Source organism: Tursiops truncatus, chromosome 14 (genome assembly GCF_011762595.2).
Source record: "Tursiops truncatus isolate mTurTru1 chromosome 14, mTurTru1.mat.Y, whole genome shotgun sequence".
NCBI classification, from domain to species: Eukaryota; Metazoa; Chordata; class Mammalia; order Artiodactyla; family Delphinidae; genus Tursiops; species Tursiops truncatus.
The window spans coordinates 9,220,168-9,245,409 of record NC_047047.1 but is presented as its reverse complement, the minus strand read 5'-3'; the positions used below and the strand labels follow the sequence as shown (position 1 = coordinate 9,245,409).

Here is a 25,242-nt window from a genome sequence, read left to right as displayed (position 1 = left end):
TTTTCAGTTGCCAAACTGGTCACCTGGAAAGGGCTTACAGTCTAGACAAGGTAGTGAGCGGTGTGTCAGTTACCGCCAAGAAAGACCAAGCCCTGCCACTTCCAAGTGCCAACTCTATGAGCAGAAACACACTTCAACTTTATGATCAGGAAGAAATAATAAGCCCAGTATGCAAGATTTCCCCACCAACATCTGTCCAAAGACACACTCTTTCATACCAATCTTTTTATTCACACATTTGATAAAAATGTCACAGGAGTGAAATCATTACAATGACATAAGCAATTGTATAGACCAACCCCAAGTGCAGAGTCAAATTGCCAAAAAGCATATGGGCAACGCCCAGCCCCTTATCACATGTGCACTCACACCACTCACCCACGCCACCCACGTCCCAACAATCACAGGCACTAACTTCCAACGTAACCGTAACTGAGGGACTCTTCCTGGTCTGTCAGGCCCTGGGGATGAGGAGAGAGACACAATCAACGAAAGGAAGCTGGGACTGCCGGGTGCATCTCCCTGCTCTGCCAACGACGCAGAGAACGCAAGACTTGAAACACCGGGGCAGGCATTTCCTTGGCACAGTACTTAGGCAACAGAAAGGTCGAGGGGCTTAAAGTTCGTCTCAGGTTTAGCTCCCCTTTCAACAACGCAAAATGGTAGCGAGTGGGGTGGGGAGCAATCTGGTCATTCAAATTCTAAGAAATAAGGGGAGGGAGGAGGATTTGAAAGCTGCTCCCGATTCTCCAGTCAGACTGATCCCATCTGGTTGTGACTTTATCTGAACAGCGTGGTTTGCTCTTATTTTAGCTTAGAAAAGGAGGAAAAGCTTCTCAGAGGGACAAGAGGGTCACATAAACCACATCCCCCTCTGTATTAGCACTTGGGACAAACTTCCATCTAGCTGTTCACACAGCTTGTCTACAGCTCTGAGAGCTCCAAGGGAGGCGCCCAATCCCCACTCCTCTGCCTTTAGCCTTCCAGGACAGGCAAGTGCTGAGCATCCAGTCAAACCTGAAGTGTGAAAAATAACGCCTCAATCAAAATGGTGTTTTCTATACAGACTATGGAAAAATCCTATTCAACTCCCCAATTCCCACTGTTTAACACAAAGGTTAAAAAAAAAAAAAACAGAGCTAAAGTGTAATGTGTCGAGCATCTCCACTGATCCCATCAAAAACACTGATGATACAGAGAGCCACCGTCTCCCAGTGTTCTTGGTAATCGGCCTGCGGGAGGAGGCAACGACCCAGATGAATACAGCACACGAATACAGAAGAACTGGTCAACTCAAAGGAAACTGCTCTGGGTAGAGGGAGTCAATGGGGTGTGGATGGGAGGCCAAGAGTGATATTTCTTGGTACAAACTTTATGTCCCTAAAGACAGGAGAAGGTGAGGACGAGGCACTTACACTGCCAAGCAACAGTTCACACCACTCAACACCAGGACTGCAACCAGAGCACTCCCCACTATCCCTCACTGAAGACGCAACCGTCCAGGTGGTCCAGCTGGACCTTCAGAACCAAAGGAAGCCCAGAGTGCTGCAGAACCGAGGCTGAGAATGGAATGTGGACAGAGGAAGTAAAAGATGTTGTCCCCTCTGGCCTGAGGTGAGAGGCTTGTTCCAGATTAGCTCAGCGAAACACCAAATTTCCAAATGCTTGGCCTGAGAATATGACGATGCCCCCTCGGACGCCTCCTTCTTCTGTTTTAATAAACAGCAGTAGGGCTCTGAACAGACCGGACACCAGGACTGAATTATCTTGCACTGGTGGTTACAGCAGACACCTTCAAATACACGTCCTGTTTATTCTGCAACAGAGTGAGTGATAAGACACGGAGACAGGGCTAGAAGCAGCCTGTCCCTACTTATCTGAAAGTCCTTCAGGCGTACTCAATCCGGGCAGGGCCACAGCTACCCTCACTCTTCCGCTCAGAAGATGGGGCGGTGGCCTTGGCTTCACTACCCACTTCCAGAGGCTTAGACGAGATATAGTCCTTTACTTTGATCTCCATGTTCTTGGCTTTCAGAGTGGCCATGTGCAGCTTCTCCAGGAAATCTGGCATGCCTGTTGGGAGAGAGGGAAATCTGGGTAGACTGACACACAAACCAACAGTAGGCTCAAAATTAGAAGGGCCTATCTCTTTCCTGATAAGGAGCCAATGCCTCCTTATAGAGATCACAGATGGACTGAGAGACAACCAAAACTTTTAGGGAGTGAAAACAACCCCTGACCTCTGAGATCCTTTGAAAAGGGGTACTGATCAGGCCACATAAATCCCCAAAGGCTCTCTTATGTGATCAAAATATCATTTATCAGTGGCACAGCGTAAATATCTGCCAATTTTGTTTAGAGAAATGTCAAACGGAAACACCTAAACTCCTCTCCATTCTCCCCCTGAGGTGTAAGAAGCCGCCTACAGAGAACCAGAAGAAAGAAAATCACGTGAGGCTGCTTTTAAGGCAAGAGATTGGAAGGGAAAGATGCAGTCACAGCAGTGATGTGTAGCCTCCGTTATGGTGAAAGGGTGGTGAAAGGGAGAAAGGGTGGTGGCCCCCTTTCTCCAGGTGACTGTCCTATAACCACATTTTCTATGCCAGATTTATGGCTTTCAACACGAAAAAGAAAAATGTTAAATGCATTAATGTACACAGTCCATATTAAGCAAATGTTCTTCAGCTTGCCTCTGGGCATAAGTTCCTTTTTGGGTTTCCAGAATTCTTACCCCTCCAAACCGCAGCTGGAGGCTTTACTACCTTCAAGGTAGTATTCAACAATGAACTCGGAAGGGCTCCAGTGAGACAAGTACTAATCTCCTTGAAGCCACCAAGAAGCTAGAGAAAAACAAAATGTTCAGCCCAGGTCCAGGCCCTGTACACAAGCGCCCACTCACCACTGGAAACCATCCAACTAACGCAGTAGCGAGGAAACACTGTCTGGGGATTGTCACTGTACGTCAGCAAGTAGTCAAAGCCATTCTGGAAAAGAAAAACAGCAAAGATGAAGGTACCTGAACTACCCCCACAGCCTCCGTATCCAGTACCACAGAATAACCAAGATCTGACTCTGAGGCGGAGAGTGGCAGTTTTCCGCTGTGAGCAAAAGAGAGTGAACACTGAAGACCTGAGAGGTTACCATCTCACGAGGTTGGCCCTGGCTGGTGTCTGGGAACTTGGCTCCAGTCAACAGTGAAGTGCTAAGGGTGGCTCCCTGTGTCTCCTCTGCGCAAACAATGCACTTCATACTGAGCACCTGCTTTCCTCCTGGGGGTCTGGGATTTTAGGACACGCTAGGCAGAGGGCGTTCATGTGACCAGCCCCCAGTACAAATCTTGGGCGCTGAGTCTCTACTGGGCTTCCCTGGGTAGAAACATCGCACGCATGTTGCAGCTGGGAGAGGATGTGCTCCGTGGGCCCTCACGGGAGGGAGAGCATGGGGAGACTGCAGTGGGTTCCTCCAGACCCCGCCTGTGTCTTCCCCTTTTGATCCAGCTGTGCATCTTTCCATCACTGTAATAAATCTCAGGCATGAGTAAAACTATAAGCTGAGTCCTGCGTGTCCTTTTACTCGATCTTCGAATGGGGGTGTGGTCCTGAGGACCCCAACACATACCCCCAATGTTTAAATATCTTAATCTTTACCAAACTGATATGAACTCTACTACTATTACTGCTAACAGCAAACATGTATACAGTACTTAACCACGTGTCAGGAACTGCTTCAACCCCTCACAACGATCCTATAATAGAGGCACCAATATCTCCCATTTTACAGATGAGGAAACTGAGCACAAAGAGGTTAAGGGACTTTGCCCAAGGTCACCCACATACTCAACGAGAGCCAACATGAACCCAGAATTCTGACCACAGGGCCCATGCACCCATTCTCTCTGGCTCAACCTCTCATTGGTACAGTGAAGGACAGGGATTTAAGAGATTTACAGGTGTCCCGATCCCAGGAGAGGTCTGAACCAATTATGCTCCACCCAAAGGGGTAAGAGATCATCCACTACTGCTTATATGGAAAAAAAAGAAGTCAGAACTGAAAACAGTGGTTACCTACAGGAAGAAGGAAGGAACTGGGTAGATGGAACAGGGATATAAGCAAATCACTCTATTTCTTATTTTACATATTTGACTTTGAAAACACAATTTTTTTTATTATTTAATAAAACAAAATTATATTTAAAAAGCAGTTATCTAAAAATCAAAAGTAGACAACAAAGAACCTATGAACTGAGTTGATAGGAAAAACCACGAAGAGAGGACCTATTTCAAGTGACCTTAAAACTCAACATTTTGGGGACTTCCCTGGTGGTCCAGTGGTAAAGAATCCGCCTTACAATGCAGGAGACACAGGTTTGATCCCTGGTCAGGGAACTAAGATCCCACATGCCACAGTGCAACTAAGCCCGTGCACCACAACTAGGGAGCTAGCGCGCATCAAACTAGAGAGCCTGCGTGCTGCAAAGTACAGAGCTCACGTGCTCTGGACCCCACATGCCACAACTAGAGAAGAGAAAAACCCGCACGCCATAACAAAAGATCCCGTGTGCCGCAACAAAGATCCCACGTGCCACAACTAAGGCCCAATGTAGCCAAATATAAATAAAATAAATCTTTAAAAAAAAAAAAGCCTCAACATTTTGCACAGTGCATACATATCCTAAAGACAACAAGACATATACCCTACAGTCCTAAATTCTGAGTTAAAAGTACTCGTGTGCACTTAGGATGTATCTTTAAAACAAACAAACAAAATTTATTACTTAGTGCTACCTTCTGAAAAGGCCTAAAAACAGAGTAGGCCCAGAGCTGTGAGAACTCCTAGAAGCCAAACTGTGGTATTTAAATGACATTTCCTTAGAAGGAACCAGGGCTCCCAGAAGAAATGCTCATTTCCAGGTTTACACCTAAAAATATACAAGGTGAACCTGGAACATCTTATAACACCAGAAACCAGGCGAGTCCTGAGGTCAAGTCAAAAGGACTCCAGGCAGTAAGAAGAGGCTCCTAAAGACCCAAAATGGGACACTTTGAACACCGGTAAGAGTAACTGGGAACGGACTGAAACCAGCCAAGTATGTGTAAATTTGTGAGTTTCTAATGGCATTTCTTAAAAAAAAAAAAACTTTACCTTTGAAGGACTGCTAGCTGAAAGAACCAATTCATTATTTTAAAAACTAGTAAATGAAGGAAACAAATCAAGCATTTCTTACTTCCCTTTCCTCTGTGAACTATGGGAAACCAAATAGTTAATGAGGAAATTTTCCCTTAAAGTATGTCACCTAATAAATGGAAATAAATGAAAGAATGGAGGATTGACACAATTAATATTTTGTTAACCTCTAATGAAATAGTGGATCTGAGCAATAATCATTAATCACTTCCAAATTCACAAAGAAAGGGACAATCAGACATTATTTCCTTCTAATAAAGTGGTCTTGCCCCAAACAACCTGAATCTGTTCAAGCCTCTAGATCTAAGCACCCATATATAGGAAACACAGGAGACAGAGAAACGTGTTAAGTGACACTATGGACACTATAGGAATATAACCAGCAAGATCCAGGACAAAGAACCTGCTTCTTCAATAAATACAATTGCAAGGGAAAAAAAGGAGGGAGGGACTTCCCTGGTGGTCCAGTGGTTAAGACTTCACCTTCCAATGCAGGGGGCCTGGCTTCGATCCCTGATTGGGAAACTAGATCCCACATGCATGCCGCAACTAAAGATCCTGCATGCTGCAACAAAGGTCCCGTGTGCCGCAACTAAGACCCAGCGCAGCCAAAATAAATTTTTTAAAAAGGAGGAAGAACTCAAGAGATAGATACAAAGCTACAGACAGTATGAACCCATTTCAATGTCTGGATCTTATCCAAATCCTGATTCAAATAAACCAACTACAAAAAAATACATGGACGATCAGGAAAATATGAACACTACAGATATTTGATATTACGGAATACGATATTATGTTTTCAAAAATCTCTTTTCTTTTTGAGATAAATACTGAAATTTCTATAGAAGAATTCTTCTTTGGTTCTTCTATAGCAAAACTAGAATCTGCTTCAAAATAATCAGGGGAGTGGGAAAGGGAACAGAAAGAGTACAGATAAAACAAGTTTGGTCATTGTCAGAGCTGGGGATGAATACAAAGGGTTCATTCATTATACTCTCTACTTCTTTATCTTTTGTCTACATCTCAAATTTTCCATAAAAACTAGGGAGTTCCCTGTTGCCTAGGAGTTAGGATTCCGGGCTTTCACTGTCATGGCCCGGGTTCAATCCCTGGTCAGGGAACTGAGATCCTGCAAGCCATGTGGCGAGGCCACAAAAAACAAACAAACAGAAAACCTAACAAAACACCATACCTCGGACCAAGGATCTACTTTCCATCTGGCAAACCCAAACTCAGCTGCCTGGTTTTCAAGTACCCTCTGCACATGGTCAAGGTAATTACCACTCCTCCCTAAACTCTGCCCTCCTTTTCAAGCAGTGAGTCAGTCTCTCAACATCCACGGCTCATTCCTATCTTTGTCTTTGGTTGAATCGTGTCTTCTACTTCCAGGGTCCTTCCTGTTTTCCTCTATCCACAGTCTGCCTTTTTATAAGAACCAACTCAAGTCTCACCTTTCTCTTAAGAGCTTGCCACGATATGCTAAAAGACTTACAGATAATTCATACTGCTCCCCCATGCCAGCTGAAAGAAGTTATTTTCTGGGTGCAACACACACTGCTAGGTGCCAAACTCTGCCTTAGCTGTTTCATGGTCAGGGTTTCTAAAGGCAGTAATGCTGGGACTCAAGTCACTTTTTTTTCAAATAGGAAATACACAGACAAGGTTCAAATTTCAAAAGCAACATAAAGGAAAAGAGTGAGGTACAATTCTAATTCCCACCGTCCCCAGCCAGGCTCCCCTTCCTAGAAGCAGCTAGCTACCGACAGCAGCCTTCTTGTCTAGCTTCTAAAGCAAGGACTTTAAAACATTTTTTAACTGTATTTACAACACACTGTAAATACTCCTCTTTACACTGTAACCAAGTTCTCTCTCACTCTCTCTCTCACACACACACTTGTATATACTTATGTAATCAAACAAAAGTTTCATGAAATATGCTTACACTCCGTTTCCATTCTATTTATTCCTTTTCTCTTTAAGCACTAAATTAATTTTGTCTTCCACTAGTGGGCAGCAATGCGTGGTTTGAAAAATACTGCTCTAAAAAAAAAAAGAAAAAAAAAAATACTGCTCTAGGGCTTCCCCGGTGGCGCAGTGGTTAAGAATCTGCCTGCCAATGCAGGGGACACGGGTTTGAGGCCTGGTCCGGGAAGACCCCACATGCCGCGGAGCAACTAAGCCCGTGCGCCACAACTACTGCAGCCCGTGCTCTAGAGCCTGTGCTCCACAACAAGAGAAGCCACTGCAATGAGAAGCCCGCACACCGCAACAAAGAGTAGCCCCTGCTCGTCGCAACTAGAGAAAGCTCGCATGCAGCAACGAAGAGCCAATGTAGCCAAATAAATAAATAAATAAAATATGTTTTAAAAAAAAAGAAAAAAGAAAAATACTGCTCTCAAAATGGTACCGAAGTCAACACACATCTCCCAGTAAAACAAGAGCAAAACATCACACTGACTGAGGCGAACCACCATTTATGTCACTCTTAAAGTCCCACTATAGGTGGTATAGACAAAACAACCTGCTGGAAACAACAAAACCATGGTAAGAGAACAGTCGTACAGCTCTAAAACAAACAAAAGTGATGGGTAGAAACAAAGCCATTATAAAGTAAATAAAACTAAAAGCAGCAACCACTGTAATCAGTATGTGTACTCACCAGAGATTTGGCCAAAAACATGAAAGTAAAACACCACACTAAGTGGAAGAAGATATTCTTCTCAAAGGAAGGTCATAAAATTTTAAAGAAGGCAGGACTTCTCTGGTGGCGCAGTGGCTAAGAATCCACCTGCCAGTGCAGGGGACACGGGTTCGAGCCCTGGTCCAGGAAGATCCCACATGCCATGAAGCAACTAAGCCTGTGCGCCACAACTACTGAGCCTGCGCTCTAGAGCCCGTGAGCCACAACTACTGAAGCCCATGCGCCCAGAGCCCATGCTCCGCAACAAGAGAAGCCACCACAATGAGAAGCCCGTGCACTGCAACGAAGAGTAGCCCCCGCTCGCAGTAACTAGAGAAAGCCTGCACGCGGCAACGAAGACCCAGAGCAGCCTAAATAAATTAAAAAAATTTAAAAAGTAAAAATTGTTTTAAAGAAGGCAGAGAGCATTAGTCTAACTCTCTCATTTTACAGACAAGGAAAGAGGAGCCCAGAAAGGTGGTTAAGTGTTCTGCCCACTGTGGGGAAATTTTGATGGAAACGGTGCTCGCTCTGGTTCCTCAATGCCGCTAATGACCGGCCGATGAGTCAGGGGCTGTCGTCTTCTGCTAACTGTCCCTCAGGTAACGGGAGCCATGGGTCATCACTACGTTGTCTCGGGAGGTCTCCCAGGTACACCACCCTACAGCAGGGGTCCCGAAGTGGGGTTCCCAGGCCAGCGGCAGCAGCCTCACCTGGGAACTTCTCAAAACATGCAAATTCTCAGGCCGCAGCCCAGCACTGTTTTAACAAGCTCCAGCGGAGTGTGGTGCAAGTCAAGTGTGAGAACGACTGCGCCCTCCCCAGTTCAGATCAAAGGCATTCCTTGAGAAAATTCATAAGCCGCTAACACATCACCTCTCGGATGATGCAGAACTCACCTCATCAAATGACTTGTGGGGACGGATAACCATTTGGGATTCATATGATCTGACCCTTACAAATTCCGGAGACTCTGGCACACTAGGGTGCTCCACGGCCCTGGGAGGGAGAGAAGTGAGGGAAACTCTAAGTAATGTCTACATACAGAACAGCATGGGAGCTAAAGTTAAGAGGAAAATCTAAAAGGCAGCCTCTAATTTTTTAAATACATCAGAAAAGTCACAAAGATGAATGAGTATAAACTAGGTACTAAAAACAGTGAGTTAAGTTGGTGATTCCTGGCTCACTAGGCTTTTTGTTGAGGAGGAGAGCATTTCTTTTTTTAATTATCAACATTAAGGAACTAAAGGATTAGTTTAATGGAAAGCTTGTATCCCTTCAATCCTCAGAGATAGTCACCAGTCCCAGCCCACTCACGTTCTAGCTGGGATGCATAGGGCCCGGGCTTGACTCATAAGGCAAACTCCCATCACACGTGCATAAATGAAGGACAAGCTAAAGGAACCCAGCAGCAGCCACCACACATACCGTGACACCAACACCATCACGTTGTTTTCCTCATCCACACTATACCGCCGAACATAAACATAATCCCGTGAGTACATTGGATACTAAAGAAAAGGAGGGGCAGGATTAGTGCTCTGCCTCACACGGACATGATAAACGTAAAAGCGGAGGTGAAAATACTCACAGGAAAATGGGTTACCCAGTGAAGAACCTCAGAACCACTAACCACATCCCTCTCGATCACTTCCAGCTTGATCACCAGGGCGTCCCACTTCTTTCTATACTCTGTATCCAGCTGCGGAAACAGAACAGACCATAAAGACCCAAGAGATCCAAAACAAAGCTGCAGAAGACTTCTCCAGATGCTTGGGCCTCTGACCCAAGAATCTTCTGCAACAGTGACCCGACCTAAAAGGCAGTGCCAAAGTGTCAAAGACACGGCTGTGTTTACTATAGACGAGTCTTTTAAAATCCCTTCCTGTAGGCCAATCCCATTACCTTGAAAATGAATCTTAACAAGAAAAAGACAAGTGTAAGAAAAAAATATTGTAATAGACATGTCTGGGGAAAATACAGTAGTCAGTGAGATAAATGTGTATGGGTGAAACGATTCTAAAAAGTTTTAAACAGACAGAAAGTCCAAAAGTATGAGCAGACACCTCACAGAAATACAAGCTGCGTATTTTTAAAAATATGTAGCATCACTAGTAACTACGGAATTTCAAAGTAAGACATATATCATACATATCCAAACCAACAAAAACTCAATACAGATAGACAAAATTCAGTGCTTAGGGGAAAGCATGCACTTGCGTATTAGTAGTGTGTGTTATAACCATCAAACTCAAAGTCCAGTAAAACATGAAAACTCCAGGAAGGAAAAAAAAATTTTTTGTAGAACTCTGGGTAATCCCACCTCCCCTTTCATACATTTCCCCACAAGGAGGAACAGAGTCTTTAAACACATACTCTTCATCTTTATCAAATAGACACCTTCACTGTAGATAAGTTCCAGATTGCTAAATCCTGACTGCATCTGTACTGAAGGAGAAAATGCCATAGAGGACATCGTTGGGCCAGTAGGTAAAACTGGAATACAAAGATTCTGTAAGTGCTGCATCAGTTAAATTTATACTGACTTTGATAATGGTACCATGGCTAGCTAGGAGAATATGTCTAGTTTTAGGAAATATACACTGAAGCATTTTGGAATAAAGGGTATGTAACTTACCCTTAAATTAAGAAAAAAACCCTACAAAGCCATATAAAATATATTCAAGCACTCAAATCCATTCCTCTATTTGATCTTCCCAACAGCCCTGTAAAGGGTAGACCTGGCCTCATCCCTACTGGACAAACAAGTTATAAATCAAAGGTTTACCCAGAGGTCATTTGACGTGAAATGAGGGGTAGAGAAATAGACAGATGGATTGAAGCCAATGTCTTCTGAGTCAGAGAAATTACTCATGTGGACGATGGCAAGTGGACTTCTAGGCTTAGTGGCTCCAGATCTGGGCAGAAAAATGTACTCACCTGAACATTGAAGAACTGCCGAGGTGTCACATCTGTGTAGGTTCCAAAAACTAGAATGACAGGAAAGAATAAGGGATGTTTGCCAGACTCTCGTCACTTAACTGCATTTCAGTTGTAGAGTAATGACTGACAGATCTTAAACGCAGATTCAGAAACTAGAAGTCATATTGGGGCGGCAAAGTAAGACAAAGGTAACCTATAGCAAAGTGTAGCAAAGACATGGAGACTCTTGTCATCTGGGAGAGGAAAAACAACAAACAGGGCAATTTTCCCAAGAAACCCCCAGAACGGAAGAGTTTAGAGAGCATAGGAACACAGTGCTGTGCACCTGCCAGCATGAACACTCTTACCAGCAGCCAAGCTGGGCTCACCTCTGTACTGGTAAAGGGGGGTGCCTGTAATGGGGCGCCGCCACAGCTTGAAGTGTTTCTTATCCATCACCATTTCCCACGGTTGCTCTTTGCCTCCTGAATCTTCATCCCTTTCTGTTGGGGATTTTGGTTCTGGAGGGTGGTGGTCAACTCCAGAGCTCCGAAACGTACTTGACATTTCCTCCAACCGTTTCATCTCATCAATGGATCTGGAGAGAAAAACAACAGGCATGGTGCAATGGTTGGAGTCTGCCCTGTGAATTGCAATGGCCACACAAAGACTTGTACAGAACGGTGTGGCTTTAAAACAGTATAAAGTGTAGGGAATAAAAATACGAGTTCCTGAGTCTGAATCCCAGTCCAATATTCATCAACTAGAATATTAAACAACTTAACTAATCCCTATTTCTTAATCTGTAAAATGGGGATAATAATAGTACCTACGTCAAAGGTTGATTATAAAAATTAAAAAAATTTACCTGTAAAGTGCTTAACACCAGGCATATAATTAGCCCTCAAATGTTAACTATTATAATTTATGACTATGAAATGTCATTTGATACCTTTTGTCCGTTTTTTATTGGGTTGTCTTCCTATCACATTATAAGAGTATTTATATATATTTTCCTCCTCTCTTTTAAAGAGATAATTCACATAAGAATCATCCTTTTACTGTATACAAATCAGTGCTTTTTAGTATAGTCCCAAGGTTGTACAGCCATCACCACTAATTCCAGAACACTGTCATCATCTCCAAAAGAAACCTATACTCATCAGCAGTTAACTCCTCATAGCCCCTGATAACTACTAACCTACTTTCTGTCTCTATGAGCTTGCCTATCCGGAAATTTCATATAAATGGAATATTACAAAATATGGTCTCTTGGATCTGGCTTTTTTCACTTAGCATATTTACAAGGTTCATTCACGCTATACTTTATTCCTTTTATGACTGAATAATATTCCATTGTATGGATGTATCACATTTTGTCTATCCATTCATCAGGTGATGGACATTTAGGTGGTTTCTACTTTATGGCTATTATGAATAACACTGCTATTAATATTTGCATACAACTTTTGTATAGACATAAGCTTTCAGTTTTCTTGGGTAGATTCCTAGGAGTGGACTTGCTGGGTCATGGAAACTCTGTTTAACTTTTTAAGGAAGTGCCAAGTTATTTTCCAAAGCAGCTGTTCCATTTCTATATTCACACCAACAATGTATGAGGGTTCCAACTGCTTCACATCGTTGCCAACACTTGTTATTGTCCCATCTTTTCCAGCAATCCTAGTGGGTGTGAAGTGGTATCTCATTGTGTTCTTCCATTTGTATTCCCCTAATAATGACTATTGACATTGAGCATATTTTTATGTGCTTATGGGCCATTTGTGTATCTTCTTTGGAGAAAGATCTACTGAAATCTTTGTTTTAAATTGGGTTGTCTTTTTACTGTCAAATTTTAAGAGTTCTTTATACATTCTGAATACTAGTCTCTTAACAAATACACAATTTATAAATATTTTCTCTGACTCTGTGGGTCATCCTTCCACTTTCTTGATAGTAAACTTTGATGCACAGAAGTTTTCAATTCTTTTTCTGGCCGCGCCGCGCTGCATGTGGGATGTTAGTTCCCCGACCAGGGATCGAACCTGCATCAGAAGCACAGAGTCTTAACTAATGGGCCACCAGGGAAGTCCCCGTAAGTTTTCAATTTTGATGAAGTTAATCTATTTTTTCTTTGATTGTTCAATTTTTTGGTGTTATATCTAAGAAACCAGTGCCTAATCCAGTACCAAAAGAACTTATGCCTATGCTTTCTTTTAAGAGTTTTAGGTTACATTTAGGTCTTTGGTCCATTTTAACTTTGTGTATGGTTTGAGGTAGGGGTGTAAATTCACTATTTTGCATGTGCACCTCCAGTTGTCCCAGCACCATTTGTTGAAGACTATTCTTTCCCCATTGAATTGTCTTGCCACTTTTGTTGAAACTCAAATCGACCACAAAGCTAAGAGTTTATTTCTAAACTCTAAGTTTAATTCCTACAATTTATATATCTATCCTTATGCCAGTACCATTATCATCTTAAGTACTGTAGCTTTGTAGTGAATTCTAAAATTGGAAAGGGTGAGTCCTTCAACTCTGTCCTCCTTTTTCAAGATTGTTTTGACTATTCTGGGTCTTTCATTTCCATGTAAGTATCCTAAGGAATCCACAGGAACTTACTGGAGCTAATAAAGGAGTTCAGCAAGCTTGCAGGATATAAGATCAATTTACAAAAATCGTATTTCTATACAGTAGCAATGAACAATCTGAAAATAAAATTGAGAAAACAATTCTATTTATCATAGCATCAAAAAGAATAAAATAATAAGGAATAAATTTACAAAAGAAGTTGGGCTTCCCTGGTGGCGCAGTAGTTGAGAGTCCGCCTGCTGGTGCAGGGGACACGGGTTCGTGTCCCGGTCCGGTAGGATCCCGCGTGCCGTGGAGTGGCTGGGCCCGTGGGCCATGGCCACTGGGCCTGCGCGTCCGGAGCCTGTGCTCCGCAGCGGGACAGGCCACAGCAGTGAGAGGCCCGTGTACAGCAAAAAAAAAAAAAAAAAAAAAAAAGTGAAAGACACACTAAAAACTACCAAAAGATCACTGAAAGAAATTTTAAAAGACATAAATGGAAAGATATATTGTGTTCATGGGTTGAAGGCCTTGATATTGTTGAGATGGCAAAACTACCCAAAGTGATCTATAAATTCAACATAATAATTTCTATCAAAATCATAGACTATTTTGTGGAAACTGACCAGCTGATCCCTAGGTAAACAACAAGGGCCTACTGTATAGCACCAGAAACTATACTCAATATCTTGTAATAACCTGTAATGGGAAAGAATCTGAAAAAGAACACACTACTGTATATAAAACAGGTAAACAACAAGGACCTACGGTATATAATCCTTTTTATGTGTTGCTGAATTCAGTTTGTTAGTATTTTGTTCAGAACGGCATAAAGCCTAGAAACATTCAAAACAATACCATATGTCAAAGTATGTGTCATTATATATCATTTAGGGATGTATACATATGTATAAAGACACAGATGGTAATGAAATATAATAAATTGGGATAGTCTGGGGGACAGAGGATATTTCATTGGAAAAGGGTCCAGAGGAGGCTTTAATTGTATTTACAACATTTTAGTTCTTAAATATAACTGTATTTGTAACATTCATGTTTTTCTTTAAACCTTTTTATATATCTGAAACATTAAAAAAAAAAATTTTTTTTAAACATGGTTTGTTTTCCCCTTAACCTGGTAGGATGAATTGGGAGACTGGGATTGACATATATACACTAATATGTATAAAACAGATAATTAATAAGAATCAGCTGTATAAAAAATAAATAAAATTCAAAAGAGATGTGGTATGTATATATGATGGAATATTACTTAGCCATAAAAAAGGATGAAATAATGCCATCTGCAGCAACATGGATGGACCTAGAGATTGTCATATTGAGTGAAGTAAGTCAGACACACATAAATATGATATCGCTTATATGTGGAATCTAAAAAAATGGCACAAGTGAACTTATTTACAAAACAGAAATAGAGTCACAGATGTAAAAAACAAACTTATGGTTGCCAAGGGGGTAAGGGGGGGGAGGGATAAATTGGGAGACTGGGAATGACATATACACACTACTATATATAAAATAGATAACTAATAAGAACCTACTGTATAACACAGGGAACTCTACTCAATACTCTAATGACTTATATGGGAAAAGAATCTAAAAGAGTGGATATATGTATAGGTATAACTGATCCACTTTGCTGTGCAGCAGAAACTAACACAACATTGTAAATCAACTATACTCCAATAAAAATGTTTTTAAAAAACAAAAAAACATGGTTTGTTTTCCCTTTAACCTTTTTTTTTTTTTTGGCTGCGTTGGGTCTTTGTTGCTGTGCGTGGGCTTTCTCTAGTTGCGGTGAGTGGGGGCTACTCTTTGTTGCGGTGCGTGGGCTTCTCATTGCGGTGGCTTCTCTTGTTGCAGAGCACAGGCTCTAGGTGCACGGGCTTCAGTAGTTGTGGAGAGCAGCCTCAGTAGTTGTGGCACACGGGCTTAGTTACTCTGCAGCATGTGGGATCCTCCCCAACCAGGACTCAAACCCGTGTCCCCTGCACTGGCAGGCGGATTCTTAACACTGCACCTCCAGGGAAGCCCCTCCCCTTAACCTTTAAACAGCAGTTAGGAAAGCAAGATTGCTGGCTGACTATGTCACTTCTGCAATTCAAGACTGAAGACACCACCTACTGATACATTCTGTCTGAAAGGCCCTTTCATGCCTTTTTAACCCTCAAAAACCCCACAAGGGTCAAGGTTAACTCCCAGGCAGTTAACCATATACATTTACTTTTATTCCTCTACAGAAACATATCACACAATATTATAATTAATCTATCTTTATATCTGCCACCCTTACTAAACTATGAATTCCCTAAAGGCCCAGAATCAGTCTTTTTCATATTTTTATGTCCAGCTCCTAGCAAGTACCTGGTAAACATTACATGCTCAACAAATGTTCACAGTATAAACTGAGTAAATAAATATGGAAGTAGGCCTTAATAATTCAAATTCTTATTAAAAGATTACATTAACACATTGCTTTAAAAGCCAAAAATTCAAAGTTATACTGGTAACCCAAGATTAAAAGTTTAGAGCAATCCAAAGCAATGGTGAGTGTCGAGATCTGTGTTCTAGTCCTGGCTCTGCCAACTAGCGGTGTGATCTTACGCAAGTCATTTTACCTGCAAAGCCTCCCTTCTTCCACCTGTAAGGTGAGGACATTATTTCTCGAAGGTTTCTATTAGCTCTAAAATTCCAATTCTCTGAATTTTAAACTTTGGAATTAAATGAAAATATTTATATACAGGGACATTTGCTGTTTTCACTGCCTGGAATCTTTTCCTACTTGAAGAGAATCCCCAAATAGGTGAGATGCAGCCCCCATCTCAACCCCTAGCAGTTAGCACATGACTCCTAATTAAAGTGAGGTGAATCAGAGACTTCTGGTAGAGGCTTTGAATCTTGAGGAAATAATACAAGGCACAGGACCTTTTAGATTTTTCTCAGTGATCTTGAGGCAGTTGAGAATCCAGCAGTGCAACAGATCTACGGGAAACAATACCAGCAACACTGCCCAAAGAAGAGCATTCCTGTACCAGTAGCAGGCCTTGGCTGTTCTCTTGGCCAACCTGTACTCTGGCCTTCTTGTCAACGCTCTGAATGACCTAACACCTTTTTGGCTTAAGTTAACCAATATCAGTTTCTTTGTTTTCAACCAATAACCATAGCCAGTACAATTTATACTGATGTTCTGATGAAAAATGTTTAACCATTTTTTTTTTTAAGTTTCAATTTGAATTAACGTTACAGAACAAGATTGACTGCTACCATTGCAAAAACCATATAGAAATAGGGAAGGAAATTTAGAGTAGGCAATAAGATCTTGCAGAGGAGAAAGTAAAGTCACAGCTTTGCTCCAAGAACAACAATGCAGGCATCATGTGGAACCAATCATGGCACTTTTGAGGACTAGTAAAGCACCCTTCAATAAAAATTAAGCTGGACTTTTGAATATCCTTATCACATAATGAAGAGGGGCAGGAACGTCGTACGTCTTATGAAAAACACATCAGAGGCCCATAAAATTATATAGTAATATGGTTTTAAGAAAATTAAACTATATGACTACAGGCAGTATTTTTAACGGCCTTCTAAGACTCAAGGTGGTACAGAGCTTCTGACTCACTGCTTAATCAGCCTCTCCTATAGGATTAAAGGTCACTAGGTGGCCTTGATTAAACATGAGACTAAGTCCCTAGGGAGGACAGCAATGTCTTGTGAAGGTATGACACTCATTCTTTGAACAGCACAACATGAATGCTAGAGTAAGACTGCACCATGGAAATGATCGTTATGTCTCAGGTTCGAGAATCTCGGAAGGGTCTCAACTTCTAATTGTTGACATGACAGACATCATTAGCACACAGGTGCACAATCACTATCATATATGTAGAGGAAGGAGAAACCTCTCAACGTGTTATCTCCTTAGCCTGCTGTGCCAAACCTTATTTGGAAGGGATGGGTGTCTAAACCTTGGTATCTAAGAGACTTAAGTAATAAGAAGGGAGAAAAGAAGGACAAAAAAGATTATTCCCAAGATAGTAACAGAACCAGCAGATTAGTAAGAGGATCAAAGAAAGAAAGTCAATGCTTTCCTTTCTTCAAAACTAAAATCATTTCAACATTTGAGAAAGACTGGACTGAGAGCCATGGAAATTGAGGGCATAAAACCATGAAAACAGAAATATAAGCATAATCATATTTGGCTCATCTACAGGGGGTCCTGCCCTAAGTGGAGAGCTTGATAAAAGGCTCCTAAAATGACTCAAATGAAGCCATTCCTGTAATCGGTAACTTCAGTAAGAGGCTGCCTTGTTTCAATGATCCCCTCTCAAATTCCCAATTATTGTCAAAGTTAGAGACCTTTAAGTACAACTGTCATGGGACTTACCTAAAAGACATCAATTAGTTCATTGCAATTCTGAGCAGTAGTTCTGATTATCTAAGAAGGTGTAACAGTAAAAACATCCTTAAGTGACAGTGGCGCAAAAAAAAAAAATTCCTTTCAGCCAAAAGGACTTTTTGTTGATTTATCTAATTAACAGCACATTGAAAAGTTAAAAGACCAAAATGGGAAAATGGCTAATTTTCTTTATGAAACTTTACTGGCACTTATTTACTCAAATTTCTAGAGCAATGAACTGTAACTTTTTTAAAAAAGGGGAGGGAGATTAATAGAACATTTTCCCCTAGGCTCTCATATTTCTTAACTTCCTTCTCCTTTTTGTTCCTGTAATTTTTCTTAATGTCCCAAATCAATAAAAACTTAACTACTGGGACTTCCCTGGTGGCACAGTGGTTAAGAATCTGCCTGCCAATGCAGGGGACACAGGTTCAAGTCCTGGTCCGGGAAGATCCCACATGCCACGGAGCAACTAAGCCCATGCACCACAACTACTGAGCCTGCGCGCCACCACTACTGAGCCCACGTGCCACAACTACTGAATCCCACGTGCCTAGAGCCCGTGCTCCACAATAAGAGAAGCCACCGCAATGAGAAGGCTGCACACCGCAAGGAAGAGTAGCCCCCGCTCGCCACAACTAGAAAGACGGCGCGCAGCAACGAAGACCCAATGCAGCCAAAAATAAATAAATAAATAATTTATTTATTTATTTTAAAAAACTTACTACTGTATTTTTCCATAAGATTTGACCTGAGCTCACAGAATGCCAGCTAGCACCAAAAATAATGATTAAAAGTTATATTTTGTCTGATCATTTAATTAAAGCCTATCAGGTAATAACACTAAGCATTAAAAGACCTGATCTCTACACCTGGCCTATCAGTGAGTCAGTCACTTTGTACAAGTTATTTCTTTTCTCTAATTTTCTTGCTGATTCTCGATTAATGAGTTCCTATTTGTTAAGATGTTCTTAAGCACGAGAGAATAGAAAGCAAGGGTTTTTCTTTGTCCTTCTGAACAGAAACTCTACTAACATAAGAAAAAACACACACCACTTCAAGGCACACATTCAAAGAGACATCCTCACACCCCATCACTGTTTGACCAAGACAGCAATGTCTGAATTAGTCTGTACCAGGACAAGTTGGTACAGAAGCAGCACAGAAGAGCCAAAGGCTGTGATTTAGGGGCCATGGGACAATCACGCTCTTCTTCCGTTAACAATGAAAGAAATGCACATGTCCCGCGGCACACTCAACTGTGCTCCATTATGGAAGCTACCCAAAATCATCTCACTAGAACAAACAAAATCTAACATCCTCTAAGCTAGCTATGACAACCTCAGCATCCTTTAAAGCAAACAGAATACTTAAAACACCAAGCCAAAAAAAGTTAACCTATACCCAGAATACCTTATTCAATAAAACACTAGGAATTCCCTGGCGGTCCAGTGACTAGGACTCCATGCTTTCACTGCCGAGGGCATGGGTTCGATCCCTGGTCAGAAAACTGAGATCCAAAACTGAGATCCAGCAAGCTGCGCACGGTGACCCCCCGCAAAATAAATAAATTAGTTAAAAATAAAATATAAACATGACAAGCTATGAGAACAGACCTATGAAGTCACTGTACAAGCAAGATACAGCTGACAGCATATTATTTGCCTCCCTATCAAAATAACATTTTAAAAAATCCTCAGAATGGACTTGATCAAATTTTAAGTACATGACTGAATTCAAGCATGAACTGGACATGTGGTGTTAAATGAGGGCCTTTACTGGAACAACTCTGCAGAGGGTCAAAAAGGGCACCTTAAGTGTTCTTACTGGCCTTCCTCTAAGCTCCTGAAATTCCCAAATGGGTTATCGCAGCTTACCCCTTTAGGAGTTGGATTAGAACCAAGTGCTTCAACTGTCTGATTTCTTTCCGCTACAGTGGGTAATGACTACGGACTCAAGTGTTTACCACATCTATCTCCTATTGTTTTTTCCCCTCTAGCTCCTGCAAATGGGAGACCTACTAAACAGAGGCTCTAGGACATATGGTTGACAAAAATACATGGAGAAAGACGAAGAACGACATCTATCACCTAGGCCCCAACGCTATTCAACTCCCACCCCCAAAACATCTTCCCTGTCTTTGGCACCCAGGGGCCCTTTCCTGGTCTTTCTCCTCTTCCCCAAACAGATCCAACTGGGAATATTCCCGTCAAACTTCACCACTGTGGAACATGGGTATTTCATCGTCAAAAACAGAATGAAAAGTCAAATAGTTAACTGGTAATTTCTCAATTTAAAAGTTTCCTTCCCGTACATTCTTTTATTTCTCACACCTGAGAACACCATTAGAACAAATGGACAAGTAGCAAAAGAACACTAACAGAAACTAGGCAAACTACCTATCATGCTTTGATATCTTAATTTTTTTGTGAGTAAGGTTGTTTGTGGTTATGATTTTAAATTGCATTTGTAAAATAGTCATCCTTCCTGCTAGGAAAAGTATTACCAGCTCTTAAGATACACTTGCATTTACTCACAACGCACAATGTTACACTAATAGCTGCCTGGCATCTGGGTGCTACACTTCCATACATGTCATTGTGGTAACTTTACTGAAAAACTTCCATTTTTAACCTAACCAAAAATGTGGAATAAAAGAAGAAACAGTTAGAACAAATAGACTTGTGTGGAATTTATCTGGTGTAGGGGACTATCCTAGGTTCTTGCAATCAGTTTCAGAGTTTAGGAAGCAGAGTACGTGTGTGGAGAGAGAACACAATTTAAGAATATCTGTTAAAAAGAAAATACAGCGACAACGTAAAGCAAGACCTAAATCAAGGTTTCCCATGATACTACGTGACAACTGTAAGGACTCAGTTTAGAACCACAGGTTAACAAATTCAGTCAATGGTACTGCACTTTTTTCACACAGAGGTTTTTGATGATGACAGCGTGATTTCAGAGCCTAATAAAACAGTACTTCCAGAGCTCTAGTGGAAGTAGCAAGAAACTGACCTAATTCTTCCAGGTTAAAATGTCTGGGCTACTGGTTTGTCCCAGGAGGGCAAAATCGCTTCCAGCCTCCTAATTCTGCCATGAGTCACAATGACAAGAGCTCTCTGGGCATTTCAAACGAAATCCCATTCGGAATGAAGTGATTTTGTAAATTGCACAAGTATACCCTCAGGTCAAGTTTAAAACCTGTCTGGAACTTGCACCTTTCTGGATATGTTAAAGATTACGTGAACGACGGCCTACTTCAATACCCATTTTCCACAATGCTACTTCTTTAGTGGCATGGGCCCCAAAGTCTCCCTCCTCCACTAACCTACACTTGCATTTATTTCTAACTCGACAAATCAAGTTAACACACGGAGGCAATGAAGAAACGTGCTTTGCTACGACAGGATCCAGCTACTTGCATCGTCACTTCCAGTGCCACCGGGTCAACGGGAGACACCGCCAAGGCAGGCCCCAGGGTTCAACGTTCCCACCTCCCCACCCCACCGCCTCCACCCCAGGGAACAGGCGCGACCTCGCCGCCGAGCCCACCTCTGCAACTCCTCCTCCTGGATCCTCTCCTCGTCCCACGCGAACACGCCGGCGAGCGCCGCCATCAAGGCAGAGGCATGGCCTGGGCGTCCGCGGAGCCGGCGCCAGAGGCGACCAAGGAGGATGCGACGCGAGCTCTCCGAGTAGAGGCGGCCGTAGAGCTGCGCGATCTGCTGCGCCCGCCGCACGCGCAGGCCCGTCACGAAGCGGCACTGATTGGCCAGCAGGGCGAGCAGGCCCCCGCCCCGCGCCCCCGCGCGCCCGGTCGCCGCCGCGCCCACCAGCAGCCAGGCAGCCAGGCCGACCGGCGGCCTCCGGGGAAACATGCTGCCCGCACGCCCCGCCGGGCCCAGGTGCTCTCTGAACCCGGCCGCGTGCCCGGACGCGAGCGAGGCCTCGCTCAAGGGGTGAAAGGAACGAGCCCGGGAGGGCGCAGGCGACCTCCTGCCGAGCCCCCCTAGTTGGCCGGCCCCGAAGTCGTCTGACGCTCTAACAGTTTCTTCATCTCTCGGCAGCAACCGCTGAGGAAGTCTACTTTAGGGGAGAGAGTCGGCCATGGCACCGGCCGCGGAGGGCGAGCCCGCGACCGCTGCAGGAGGTGCTCCGCGGCTCCGGCCGGACAGCCCTGTCGGGTCCCTGCCTCCTCGGCGTCCTCAGGCCGGCGCCAGCGGCCTTGGTACAGAGCGCGCGGGAAGCGGCGAGGCTGGCGGCGAGCTCCCCAGCGTTCGGCGTCCGCCACATGCGCTGCCAGCTTGCAACCTATTCCGGTCTCTGCCGCCCGGCCCTGATTGGGCGCGGCCCGGACACCCGGTGCTGATTGGCGGTGCCAAGTGCCCGTCACCGCCCCTTCGCGCGGCGCGCCGGGACCTGTAGCTAGCAAGGTAGGTGGCGCGGCGGCCAGAGCTAGTCAAGGGCGGCTGGGAGGTTGGTCGGCGGACCCAGCCGACGCCGCCATCTTCCGGCCCCCCCGACCCTGGCCTGGGAGGGGGCACGGCCAGGTGCCTGTTAGACCTCTGCGCGGTGCTCGCTCAGGTGTTCTGAGAGGCCTGCGACCGTCGTCTGGTTCACTGATTTGAGACTAGGGTGGGATGGGGTCTCGGCACTGCGTCTGCGGGACGCTGGGAGTATCCAGTTTGGGGAGTCGGAGGCGGGACAGTGTAGACGCCTTTGGTGAGTGGAGACCCTGCCGAGGCCTGGCGGCCGCTGCCCTCAAAAACCTTCCTCGACTTCCCCGCTGGCTTTCCCGCAAGCGCCCGGCGCGCCGAGACCACCTCCGAGGCTCGGAGCCTGAGCACTCGGCCTGTCTCTGTGAAGCCTCGACGCGAGAGTGGGCCGGTGTGGCATCCTTAGAGCCCAGGACACTTTCCAGAGAGCTACGTGGGCAGGTGACCCGTCGCAGTCTGGAAATGCGGTAGCCCTTTGGTTAAAGGGACAGCAGAATGGAGTTGCTTGGGGCAGATGCCCCTGGTCGTGTAGTAGCTGTCCTTCTCTCTTTGACCCAAAGGTGGCAGCTTGAGAAGGTAAACAGGTTTCCTAAAACCTACTTTGCACCACCCATGAACAACCTAGCTAAATGATCTTGAAGGGCATTAACTTACTATTCTGTGCCCAACCTCATTAAAATGAAATGCCTGGAGGTCCACTAGGAAGACCTTACGCGAAATTTGTTTCCTTACTTTTTTTAAACTTACACTAAGTGCCTTATTGACAGACAAACAAAATACTGTAAAAGGAAGTCTTCACGTGAGAGCCTGTGCTCATCCCACGGCAGTGCGTTTAGAAACTTTACTCTTAATGTACCTGTTTGAGCAATTTTATATGTTCTTAATAAAAGATGTTTCAAAAAAAATGCTTTACTGGGAACTGAAATTTAGATCTCTCCAGACTGTCTGATTTTACTCTGGGATTGGTATTGATGTTTATTTTCCCTTGAAATAAGGAGAAATGTATATAACAGAAAATAGTATTTGATGCTTTTCTCAATGATGGTAGGATGGCCGGAACGGGGTGTGAGGGTGTATGGTAAGGCCACTCAAGATGGCTGTTCTCTTGCTCTCTGTACATCCCCTGCCCAACCAGTGCTTGCTTCACCTACACCCTACTGACTTGATTGACCTTCCTACTTACTTGCCCCAGGCCCCAGCTAATGATAGCTTTTCAAAAGGATGGTCGGGGGCGTGCCCCTCTGCTGGTTTCCCTGGTAACTAATGAGCCAACCTGATGTCATTTCCCCTGTAACTGGAAATCTCCCCTTCCCCTTGGGAGCAAAGACTGCCACCAGGTCCTGCCCATATGCGCCGCACATGGTGGGGTGTCGCTCCAGGACCTTGCTTCAGACGTGTAAGTTCCCCCCATCCATTAAACCATTGATGTCTCTTGCTGACTCCAGGCTCTTTCTTGGGTCTTGAAGCTTGGCAAGCACAGGCCTTGTAGGCCCGCGGGGTGCAGCCCAACACAGGGGAAAAGTTGAATTTTCCTACAGTCCTGCTTCCTTTGATTTAAAGGAGCGTAGCACTTCTGCTTGTTCCTTTTTTGTTTTCTGTTTTTGTTTTGTTCTGTTTACCAAAATGAATTCTCAGGTACTCCAGCTGAGCCCCTCTAATCCCCCCATTTTTCCGCATCTCCATTGCTTCTTTCCCCTCAGTACATAAACACAATCAAGTTCATCCTCAAAAGAGCTTTGGGAAGAAAAGAGGCCTTTAACTCTTCCTCTTTCCAGTTACCACCCCGTTATCGTTCCTTTTACAGCTATAATTTTTTCAAAAGATGACATAAACATGCTTGCTGTCTCCATTTCTGTACCTACCTATAAATTCCGCTTTAGCATTTTCAAAATCCATTTCTTCTACACCATTCTCTCTACCACTTGGTTGTTCACACCCTAACAGTACACTCTAGCCTAACTCCTCTTCCAATCCATTATCAACAAACTTTGTTTTGTTTGTGTAACCCCAGAACAATGTTGAGAAACTTTATTCTCTTTGTATATTTTTGAGTTGATCCAAAATTCTTCATCATGGGCTTGTCTTATATAAGTTGGGTTCTGCCTATTAGACCCATCAAAACATAAAGTTGAGTAGGCCCAACAATAATCTATAGTAAGAAGTGGTACATCCAGAATTGGGATGAGCAGGGCCAGGGGCACAGTAAGCCACACAAGCAGATGGCCTAGACATCCATGTCACCTAGCATTTATGCGCTGATGCCTCTCCCTCAGCTCACACCTGTGGCTGCATAGGAGATTGGGTCCCTTTATGACCAGCTGACAAAGGAGGGAAAAAAGCAAAGCTTGATTTGCTCATAGGTCAAAGTGGTGTGTGGGTGCAAGCTGAAAATGAACTGCGGCTGCACTAGAGCCCCACCCTAGGGTGATCTTGAAAGACAATGGCAAGGGAAATTCTCCCAATGAATAAATCCTCTCACACTTTGTGTGAACAGAAATGTAGGCAAGGCTGGAGTATATATGGACTCAGGGCACTAGCAGATGGCTTGGCTGGTGGCTCAGGAGCCTGGGAGGAGAAAGAAGATGAAGGACACAGAGGTCTGGGATAGAGGGATGGGAATGGATTATGTGTTTGGGCAAAGGAGTGTGCAGATGCCCACCAGAGAGCACCTACCGTGAAAGAGGTACTAAACAACCAAGTAGGAAGAATGACTCACCAGTTGATATCGGCCAGATGCTATGAGCCACCTCAGTACTAGCAATGAATGGAGTAGCCACGGTGGCAGGGTGAGAACAACACACGGACCCAAGAGCATGGGCTCCCCTTCACAAAGGGTGATGTAGCTACTGCCACTGCTGAATGTCCAGTCTGCCAGCAATGAAACCAGTGCTGAGCCCCCAAAATGGCAGTATGCCCATAGACAACAGCCAGCCACTCGATGACAAGCTGACTGCATTGGATACCTTCCATCC

General features: G+C 43.8%; 1 protein-coding gene across 1 annotated transcript; it reads right to left on the bottom strand.

Moving 5' to 3' along the window:
- Positions 1–210: 210 nt before the first annotated feature.
- On the bottom strand, positions 211–22,038 carry STARD7 (StAR related lipid transfer domain containing 7). Its single transcript, XM_004311472.4, has 8 exons — positions 21,327–22,038; positions 11,179–11,387; positions 10,808–10,857; positions 9,459–9,569; positions 9,296–9,378; positions 8,767–8,866; positions 2,900–2,984; positions 211–2,073 (listed from the first exon to the last, which is right to left on the bottom strand). Exons 1-8 carry the CDS (start codon positions 21,650–21,652, stop codon positions 1,889–1,891), a joined length of 1,149 nt encoding a protein of 382 aa, XP_004311520.1. The 5' UTR covers positions 21,653–22,038; the 3' UTR covers positions 211–1,888.
- Between the last annotated feature and the right edge of the window lie 3,204 nt (positions 22,039–25,242).